At 39.0% G+C, this 10,521-nt stretch overlaps 1 protein-coding gene across 2 annotated transcripts; it reads left to right on the top strand.

Annotated features, from left to right (window-relative positions):
• Positions 1-784: 784 nt before the first annotated feature.
• Positions 785-7,473, top strand: ccdc77 (coiled-coil domain containing 77). 2 transcript variants are annotated; one of them, XM_077568223.1, is made up of 12 exons: positions 785-856; positions 1,479-1,525; positions 1,839-1,941; positions 2,034-2,176; positions 3,969-4,065; positions 4,246-4,330; positions 4,514-4,602; positions 4,684-4,832; positions 4,911-5,160; positions 5,253-5,378; positions 6,802-6,954; positions 7,098-7,473. In XM_077568223.1, exons 2-12 carry the CDS (start codon positions 1,491-1,493, stop codon positions 7,242-7,244), a joined length of 1,377 nt encoding a protein of 458 aa, XP_077424349.1. In that variant the 5' UTR covers positions 785-856; positions 1,479-1,490; the 3' UTR covers positions 7,245-7,473. The 2 variants fall into 2 exon arrangements, 1 of the variants encoding a protein (XP_077424349.1); XR_013294480.1 differs by lacking the exon at positions 7,098-7,473 and having other exon boundaries at positions 5,253-6,475; positions 6,802-6,928.
• The last annotated feature ends 3,048 nt before the right edge of the window (positions 7,474-10,521 follow it).

Here is a 10,521-nt window from a genome sequence, read left to right as displayed (position 1 = left end):
TATCACAATAAAGGCATATTAAAGCGAGAGACATTGATTGACTCAGAAATAAAATAAGCTAATTTTAAATGTTTTCTATCCTGGTCACCCTATATTATTTGAGGTAAATCATATGTATTATTGCACGCATTCCAAAAAATCAAACAAGTTAGCTTTTTTTTTTCACACCCAAAAGTCAAATCTACGTTAATTGATCTCAACAATTGAAGGGATAGTCCGTAGTCAGGGATGCAAAGCTTTAGACACCGTAGATTGAGAGAAAAAAATTGGAGAGGAAAAAAAGTGCTAAGTGAATATAAACGTATGTAAGAGGAAAAATATGAAAAATATGAAAATTGATCAATTTAATAAAAATTGGGAATTTTTCTAGTAACAGATGTGGTACAGTGATAATTTTATACAGTTAAGAAGTCAGCTTTATTATTATTGTTGTTGTTGTTCTTGTTGTTGTTAGATTAATTAATTAATTTTCTTTTTGTCTTACTACATTTGTTGGGTTCAATTGGGTCTGGGTTGGGCTGGGGGTCGATTGTGTTGGGTACCTCGCCAGGGGAGAGAGGAAAGGTAGTTTTAAAGTTCTTGAGAAACACTGAGCTGTACCCATGGACTTATATATGTCTAGTCAGTCAGTGACAGTCATATCTAAATCCGTGGGTTTTTTTGTACCCCAAAATGCAACCGTTGGCAGGTTTGCTCTGATGTGCGTGCTAATCATCTGGCCAGTGGAGGGCAGCAATGCACTAAACGATCCCAGTCTGCCGGAAATGACAACAGCGGAGAAAAAGTGTAAACTTCCGGGTTTTAAACTGCTACAATCGCAACGAACAGCACTCGGAGACAACAGAACATCACCAGGGTATGTGAAGTTTTGAGTAATGACTTAGTATTACTCCTAATAATGAAGATGCCTTTTTGTGCACCATAATTCTTATCTTAAACACGCACCCAATGTAGACGATCACAGTACCACTTTTTGCATGAATTACAGTGAGTGATATGCTTATTGGTACCGTTAAGTGCAAAACAACGTATCTGCAAAATCAACATGTCTGTAAGACAAATGCTTGAACAGCACACGCTGAAATTGTCTCTTGTGTCAAAGTATAGTATTTCAAAAGTCCCGCTCCCTCATGGAAGTAAATTATATTCCGCCCTCCTCAGTCAATGTTAAACTGATAAATACAAGTTTGCGTTCCTGCCATTTGCTGGTGACCAGTCCACGGGTGTAGCCCACCTCTTGCCCCAAGTCAGCTGCATTGGGCTTCAACTCCCTGACCCAAATAAGGATAAGCGCTACATAAAATGGATAGTTGAGAACGTTAGAGATCAGTTTAAATACCAAATGTGTATCAAAAAGTCAGTTTCCAATGCTAATGAAATGTAACCTTTCCACTTTTAATTGTGCATTTAGAACTGTGCGTGGATTTTTGATGTGTTAATTGCAATGAAGCAATCACTTTATTTTCTCATATTTTTAGTTTTGCCTCAGGATGGGATCGCCTCAAAAACCTTCAATGGCACACAGGTAAATAGTTTTTTTTTTTGTTGGGTTTGTTTTAAGGACCATATAATACAGTAGGTTACATACCTTTAATGTATCCTTTAGTAATACCCTGCCTTGATTTGGTCTCACTTAATGGATATGTCTACATAATATAATAGTCTATATTTTTGTGTCTGTGGATCACATAGTACTAGTATACAGAAGTATTCCATTCCTAAGCCCTGGCAAGTCTTTCTTTTTACTGATCCAGTGTCTGTGGGCCTAATTCTGGTAAGGAATCAGACTCCCCACTTCTCCCTATTAATGAGCGGTTGGCGCACCTTCGTCCCTCCAGGGAACTGTTGGAGTTCTACAAGGAGAAGATTGCCCAGTTTGACGGGGAGCATGGGCAGCTGCTGAAGATGTTGGAAAAGTACAAGAGCATCATAGAGGACCAGGTGATCCGAATAGATGGGTTATTGATTTTGATGTTATGAATGACGTGTTCCTTAGTGAAGTCATATCTCTGTTTTTTTACACCTCGTGACAGCATAAGCTACAGGGTGACTTGCGACAGCGTGAAGGAGAGATTGCGGAGCTGCAGAATGCACTGAGTGACATGCAGGTGTACCTCTACCAAGAAAGAGAACAGTCTCTGCGGCTTCATGCAGAAAATGACCGACTAAAGATCAGGTGGGAGCAAAAGCACACCAAACATTCTTAAAAAAAAAAACATCCATGCGTCCCTTTGAAAGGCAGTGTACAAATCAAAGTTATTGTTATTCTGGCCTCTTGAAATCGCTTTTTGTTATGATTTTTTCAACAAAAGAATAGCCTATTTTGATGCCTTAACATGCCTAAAAGCTCCCCAGCGCGTATTTAGTGTCTTTTTTTAAATTTATTCCGATCCACACTACTTTTGACAGATCAATTTCATAGTAATGGTACCTCTGGACAGGCGGCGGGGAGTGAGCTAAGTGCCGCAAATCTTCGCTAAAATGTGTAAATACTGAATGTCTAATAATAATGCACAGTGAAAAAAGATATTATAATGACATAGAAGTTTTGTGATACAACACAGACACCAACTTTGCAATACTTGTGTCACTTTATAACTGAAAGTGACACATTACTGGTGAGTCATTCAATGCTTATCCCCATCACACCATCGCCCTCAAAATTTACTCAGTAGCGCCCCCTGGAATGTTTGAAATAATTTGTCCCTGACACCAGTTTCGACATGAAATTGTAAGGGTGTATTCAGAGCAGAAAATCCTTTAAAAAAAGAAAAGTGGGTCTCGGTTCGCACCAGGATTTGTTTATGTGTATTTAGACCTGCACAAAAGGTCCGGATCAGCGTGGGAAACGAACTCTGGTCCGTTTAAAGTGGACCAAACAGTGCAGGTCTGAATACACCCTAAGTAGAGCACAGATCTCCACCAAGCATGAACTATTAATACACGTGAATAGGGGTGTGAATTGCCTAGGACCTGGCGATTCGATTCGTAACACGATTCATAGGTCACGATTCGATTCAATGCCGATTAATCCCGATGCAAATCTATAATTGATCATTGCGATTTTTTTAACTCAAATTTAGAAAATACTAATCATAATGTACACTGCAAGATTTGTATGAAAATGTATTTATTTATCTGAAAATGAGCCACTGCATTTAACAAACAGGTTGCAGTCTGTTTCATGTTTGAACAGCACTGAAATCAAATATTAAGGCTTAATGTTCCATTAATATAACATTCTTCCATGCTTAATGTATGAATCCTAACCCTAAGTAAGACGTTAAGTTGAATATTCCCATTAAAAATTTATGTTTAAAAATCGATTCGGCCGCATATCAAATCGATTTGAGAATTGCGCGCTGTAATATCGCGATATATTGCCGAATCGAACACCCCTGCACGTGAACATAATTCATGGAACTTTGCATTTGGGTTTGTTTGTCCGTCCGTTTGTTCTTTAGCAGGCTACTTGTGAGGCTACTAAGGGAGAATGAGAAACAAATGGAAGCTGCCGATATGAATCTGGGGCTCTGACAGTTCCAGTTCACATTGACTCATGGGGTTGAATAAGAAGAAGAAGAAGAAGAACATTAATAATGAACCCCTATCCAGCTCATTAGCAGAGGGGATGTAATGAAATATAACTGGTTGTTGAAATGTAATTAACTCCTCCGAAATGTGCCCAAACGAGCCCCAAAGAAGCAACTATCCAAGACTTGTGTCACACTAGATTGCTAAACTTTTTTGTATGTGCCATTTCATGTGGGTGGAGCATGGTGGAAGCGTAATCATTATTTTGCGGATTAATAATTAGAATTAGCATTAAAAATGCTAAGAACATGACTAATTGTTTCTTTTATAATTGTTTGGTGGCTGTGAAACAAAAATGGAGTTAGGTCATTGTTATTCTTTGTCAGCTTTTCTAATTCTCAAAACCATCCTTGCATCTATTTTCTGTTGGATAGAGAGCTGGAGGACAGAAAGAAAATTCAACACCTCCTTTCAATGGTGGGTTCTGATGAAGGAGAAACCACATATTTCATGCGGGAGCCTCCTCACAAGGTACACTTTTTCATCATATAAGATATTAATGATGATAAAATTAATCAAATCATCCAAAATATATATTTTTTAAATTGTCTGGTAATTGTAGTGTTTTTACCACAACTTCTCTATTGATCTCTTCAGGTTTGCGCGTTGTCATTTTTATGACTAATAAAGTGTGTCAAATCTTACACCTAGGTGGCGATCAAACAGAAGAAGGAGGAGTTGGGTGATCATCTCAATCTGAGGCCAACAAGTTTAAAGCCCACTGTGACCAGTCGAGGTCTGAAAACAGTTTTGTGATGACATTTACTTCTCATCTCACACTAACAGATGTGATTTGTTAAAAGTGGAGTTATGTGTTCTTCTTGCTCTCTGTTGTCATTTTTAATTCAGTAAAGAAAATGCAAACAAAAGGAAGTCGAATTTTTATTTTTATTATGCCACTCTCATGTTCTCTTCGCAGAAGCTGTTAAAAAAGCAAAATTTGCAGAAAGGGGAACGGGCGATCATTTGGAAAAATATAAGACAGACAATCATACTTTAATACTACAGGTAAGGGACACATTTTCCGCTTGTATCCAAATACTGTTTTGCCGTCGTTTTCATTGTATATTGATTATTTTGTGGCCGCAGGTGGAAGCTCTGCAGGCCCAGATGGAGGAACAAACCCGCCTGGCCAGAGAGCAGGTTGAGTCACTCCAGGAGGACCGACAGATGAAAAAAGAGGAGGCACAAGCCGAAAGGCACAGATTTGAGTGCCACATCACCGCTTTGACAGACAAGTCAGACTTTTGATCATTTTATCGTTCTGTTTTAACGTCCAGATGAATCAGCGAGTGTGTTCTCGCGTAACATCGCAGGCTACAGCGAACGCAGAACCTGCTCTACGAAAGCACCAAAGATTTCTTGAAGCTAAAATATGAAGCAAAGACTCAGGAGAAGAAATGGATGTTGGAGAAGGAGCGCCTCATCAGCGATCTGAGCACGAGCAACGAAGGTCCCAAAAGAGGAGCGGAGGTGGGGCGAACGCTGCAACCTGTTGGCTGCGGCGGTCCAACTCGGCTCAGCCCGCAGGGCGACTTAAGGCGGAAACATAAGGAAGAAGTAAAAGTATGTCTCGTAGATGTTGTTTAGAATGTCGAAAGATCCTCCCTCTATTTTCAAACGAAAACGTCTCCATGTGGGCTATTTGATCTTTTTAGGCAATGCAGGAGGAAATGAAGCAATCCCACCGTACGGCAGAGATGTACAGGGGACAGTGTGTTGCCCTGGAGTCAGAATTGGCCCAGGCCAGGGAGCAGGGGGAGGTTGGCAGGGAAATATTCAAGGTACTGGTATTTAATGGCTCTCCTAGCCATCCATCCATCCATTATTTAATAAGAATAAATCAGATTTGTCTAACCATTTTATTAATGCTCAAACACACAAGCTTTCTTAATACAGTCAAACAGAATCTGTTTAACTCATTCACTGCCATAAATTCATTAAAAGATATATATATATATATATATATATATATATATATATATATATATATTAATTTTAAAAAAATATTGTAATTAATCTTATGACTTCACTAGTTAACTCAAGGCAACCTTAAACATTTCTTGACAATATGTTATATGTGACCTTACTAGTCTAAACATGACATTCTGATTAACTCATTCACTGCCATAAATTCTTTCTTTTTTTTAATATTTGAAAAAATAGGGGCGGCAGGCAATTAATTTTTTTTATTGTAATTAATCAAATGACTTCACTAGTTAACTCACGATTAATCACAAATTTGATATCTGTTCTAAATGTACAATGAAAACAAATTCTAGGTTTTCATACTCTTGTTAACAAAAGTGGGGGGGGTGTTAAAATAATAGAAATAGTCTAAATGAATTTTTGACGTTAATAGCCGTCAATCGCATTGAATGAATAAAAATAAAAGATTAAAATTTGGGGGCGTCAGGTGATTAAAATTTAAATCGTAATTAATCGCATGACTTTTGACATTTTTAGCCATCAATGGCAGTGAATGAGTTAAGATGCTGGTGAACCCCTGAATTTATTTTTATTTCTTTTAGATTACAGAACGTCCATCCATTTTCTAAACGTTAGGGTTATGACTGAGCCCATTCCAGCCGATTTTCGGGCAAGAGGCAGTGTACAGACTGGAATGATTGCCGGCCAATCTCAGGACACCGACAGACAAACAACCATTCACAATTTCACACTCACATTAACGCCAATTGACAGTTTAAGTCGTCAGTGAACGCATCATGAATATCATGAATGTTTTTGGAACGTGTACTCTGAAGCACAATAAGGCTGCGTTCACACTGCAACTCAATTCCAATTTTTCACAAGTATCTGATTTTTTTAATGCAGTGTGAACGGTACAATTCCGATTTTTTTTCACATCAGAGACCCAAAAGTAAGTCCTTTTAATGACAAAACAAATTTTATTTTTATTTAATTTTTAATTAATTTTGCACACAATTATCAACTTACTTATCGGTTATCAACACTGACACTTTCTAAATTCTTGGTTTATCGGTATTTGTTGAAATAGCATTATCGTGCATCCTTAACGAACACCCTTTTGATGCTGATTCTTTTAGAATTAGAATGTCACAGTCAAGTATGACAATCATTGAACTTTGAAAATTACAACTCATTCTGAATTGTACAAGTAATAAGAAGATTCCACTGTGTTGCGAACAACCCTCAGCTCACTTTAGTAATCTTTGATGTGCACAGGAACGTTCGGAAAAAATGGCTGAGCGTCTTAAGCTGATGACTCAGCGTTATGAGGCGCTGGGGAGGAGGAGAACTTTGGAGGTGGAGGGCTTCAAGACAGACCTCAGGCAACTAAGGCAAAAACTCAAAGATGTGGAAAAACAGCTTGTACAGGTGAAAAGATGGAAGGACAGACAACATTGAAAATGGAAAGATGAGAGAATGATTGTTTTCTCTACATAGGGAAATGGTTGTGTGGTTAGATGTTAGTAAATTTACAGTACAGTATGTTTAAGCATATCTGTATGTATTCTCAGGTTACGCGTAATGTTGGGCCCAACCAGGACTTAGCTATTCTGCAAGAGGTCCGGGAGAGCAACACGAGGACAAAGAAGGTCCAGAGTGAGCTGATGACATTAAAGGCCAAGATATTTGGACTGGAAAATGAGCTAAGACTTTGCTGAGGAATGGATCACGTTGTTTATTGTTACATAGATGCCTTAAAAAGCTTTATAAGCTTTACCCAAGTATTATGCTTTGTACTGTTTATTAGTACAACTTGTTTATTTTGTGCCAATAAATGTTTTTTATTTAAATAACATTTTACTATCATTTTAATTCTAGACATAACAAAATACATGTTACTCCATGCCTATTTATTCACCAGCCGCAGAGTGTGTGTGTATTCATTAGTTCACCTAAAACCTATTTTTAAAAAAATCCCATACCGTTCACCTAAACCGAACACTTCCAGCCAGAGTCGTGAGGCCGTCAGGAGACCCGAGGAAGGACCAAAGAAAAGAAAGGAAAGTGAAATCCAGCACCGGCCAGACACCACCAACCAGAGTCCTTTACCAACCCCAGAGACATCTAAATTTCAACAAATCAGGGAGACCTCAAGAGACCAAAGGAGAGACTGAGGAAAGGAAGGATAGATGAAGCAGAGTGAGATCCACAGATACCAGCCTCCACCGATTCAATGACCTGAGGAAGATTGTGTCTGAGTTCCGATAGATGCTGGTGTGGTGGATCTGGCGTGCATGAAAATCTCCACCAAAGAGGGGAGCCGTCGACCCCCGCCTGGACAGAGAAAGCGCAACACCTCAGGGCCCCTCAGGCCGCGGCAGCGCCAAAGGACGACCCCCGGGCCCCGCAGGGGCCACCGGCCGGAGAGCAAACCCGGGGGCAGGAGTGCCCCCCACCCCAACGCGGCCCGCGCCCCCAACCCAACGCAGCAGGCCCGCCAAGAACCCCACTGATCCACAGCCCCCTTCGATGACGTACGTGGTGACGTTTGAAGCCCCGCGAAGCGGATGTACCACGTGACTGATTCAGGAAATGATTCGCTAGGTTTGAGTGTAGTTTGAAATAAAAGCGGCAAAGAAACACTATGGATTCCCCTTCACTTTTTGCGTTTTTGGGTCCCTTATTGCGCTACTTTTTGGCATTTAATTTGACGAGCTTCTTTTTTGCGATGGAACCAGCAAGAAAGAGGAGATTTTCCCCTGTTTGAGAGCACTAGTTTGAGCAGCTCTCACCTCAGAAGGTAATGCACTACAATTACTATTTAACAGATTCCAATAATGAAAGAAAATAAAATGTGACAACACATAAAATTCACATTTTTCTTTTCTAAATACTTTTAGGTGAAGTGTTTATTAGTCTTCAAATGTTGCCTTGAAAGGACAAATTTGAAGGAGCTTTGGATTTGTGACGTTTGTATCTTACTATTGCCTTCAGAGGCCACATTTGAGGGGAGCTTTTACGAATTTTATTAACGTCATCATCAAGCTTCCGATGTAGGCCACTGAAGGTGCCATTGACTCTGCATTGGCCTTCAAGTGCAGCCTTTGAAATATCCTGCAATTTGGGCTAACTTTCCGTCATGGGCCTTCAAATGCTTTTCAAAGTGGTCATTGGCCTTCAAATACAGCCTTCAGAGGTTCCTTTTGATTTGGGACATGCGCTGCATTTTCATGTCATCTGCCTTCAATTGCAGATTCTGCAAAAAATCTTGCAAAACATAAAATTTTTGTATGTGTTAAAAAATAAAAATGTATAGAAGAATTTATAATGCACATGATGGATGTCATAATAATGCCTCCCTCTCCTAAAATGCCCAAGTGCTTCTTACTATCTATCACATTAATGAAGTTGAAAAACAGTAGATAGACCCATATGCTTTTTTTCAGAGCCGATACTGGGACCGATTATCGGTAGTCAGGGAGGCTGATATTTGAAGCCGAAAAAAAAAGTTGGCGTCAATTTTTTTTAGAATAAAAACTCCAGCACTTGACTGCTTAAATGCCTTTAAGCACATGTTTATTAACAGATTTTATGATTAAAGGGGTTTTAGATCTTAGAAAATAGACAACTTTGTTTTAAAATTCTGACAGAAGGTGCATCGTGGCCCCAAGCTCAACATTCTGTCTTATAAAGTTAAATGAAAACAACTCAATTCCAATTTTTTAATGAGAAAAGCGCCCGTCGGAGCAAAAAAACCAAACAGTTTTTTAATAAAGCAGCCATCGAAACAAACCGATATTAATAAAATGCTGAATATCGGCCGGGCCAATCCTAAAAAACAGCAGATTCGCACTGGTCTCTTAACAACAACAAAAATCCAGTCTGGCTTGTCCGAGACAAGAATTTCCTCATGGGGAAGAGCTAACATGACACACAAAAAAGTGTGCAGCAAAAATATCAGCAGTGAATCGGCGACTGATTAATTGAAGCGGTTAAAACATAAAATATTGAATAATGAATTTTAAATATTGAAAAAACAAAAACATGTTGATTTTTATTGTATTTATTTGTACTGGCCTGGTCGGCCTAGTTGAAGGAAAATTCATGTGGTCCGACACATTCACATCGTTGCCCCCGTGCACTATTAAGGTCAAATCCTGTTGATTTCGTCCCATTTTAGTGCATAGTGTTTCATCACTATTTTTTTCAAGTTTTAGTCCTGGGGTTGTTCAAATCTTTTTTTAGTTTTTATGGTGGAGAAAAAAATGAGTATTGTAGTTTTTGTGGTGGAGAAAAAATGAGTAAAGTAATTGTACCAAATACTGTTGTAAGAGACTCAGTAAGGTTTTCACAGGTCAAAATCCCAGGAGGACATTTTGGAAAGAAAGGAACAAAACACAGGCGGTTTTGCAGTAAACAGACGGTTCATCATCTTTGATGAGATTAATGGCAGAGGATTTGCCTTAAACGTGGTGTGACTCTGAGCCGGCCTTACTTATGCTCCAGATGTTTGATGTTTGGAAGCCACAAAAGCAATCACAAGACTTTACGTTGGGACTGACGGATGGTGGGTCACGCAGACCTACAAACACTTGAGGTTTGCATTGTCGTCTGTTAGGACTGAGACCACAAATTCTTAAAAATATGTTTTTTTAAAAAAACGTTTTCCGAGGTTAGCTGCCATCCCTGCAGATGCGCTTTGCTTACACTAAGAACAGTAAAAGAAAAGTAGGGTTGGCAATAATTGCTTTTTATTTTTTCTTCTGCATTTAGCAGCTTTTCTGCTTTTAGTAAGTATCTTTAAAAAAAAAAAATACTTGCAAGTTTGAATTCCAACATTTTGGAAACTATTGTCATGAGATCAGCAACTTGAACAACATGGTCATTTGCTCACTAGATGCTAATTAGATCAAATTGAATTGGCTCCATCTGGTGGCCAAATGGCACAATGACATTTTCAGTGACTCCAATTACTGAGCAGAAGTTACTCTATCG

Source organism: Vanacampus margaritifer, chromosome 6 (assembly GCF_051991255.1).
Source record: "Vanacampus margaritifer isolate UIUO_Vmar chromosome 6, RoL_Vmar_1.0, whole genome shotgun sequence".
NCBI classification, from domain to species: Eukaryota; Metazoa; Chordata; class Actinopteri; order Syngnathiformes; family Syngnathidae; genus Vanacampus; species Vanacampus margaritifer.
Note: the sequence above shows the minus strand (reverse complement) of the source record. Positions and strands in the feature narration are given on the sequence as shown.

Excerpts from the sequence above, each read along its gene's own strand:
- ccdc77 (XM_077568223.1), top strand. The coding sequence starts at position 1,491 with ATGGGATCGCCTCAAAAACCTTCAATGGCACACAG. Across the intron at positions 2,177-3,968 it reads AATGACCGACTAAAGATCAG|AGAGCTGGAGGACAGAAAGA; the intron begins GTGGGAGCAAAA and ends TCTGTTGGATAG. Across the intron at positions 5,161-5,252 it reads AACATAAGGAAGAAGTAAAA|GCAATGCAGGAGGAAATGAA; the intron begins GTATGTCTCGTA and ends TGATCTTTTTAG.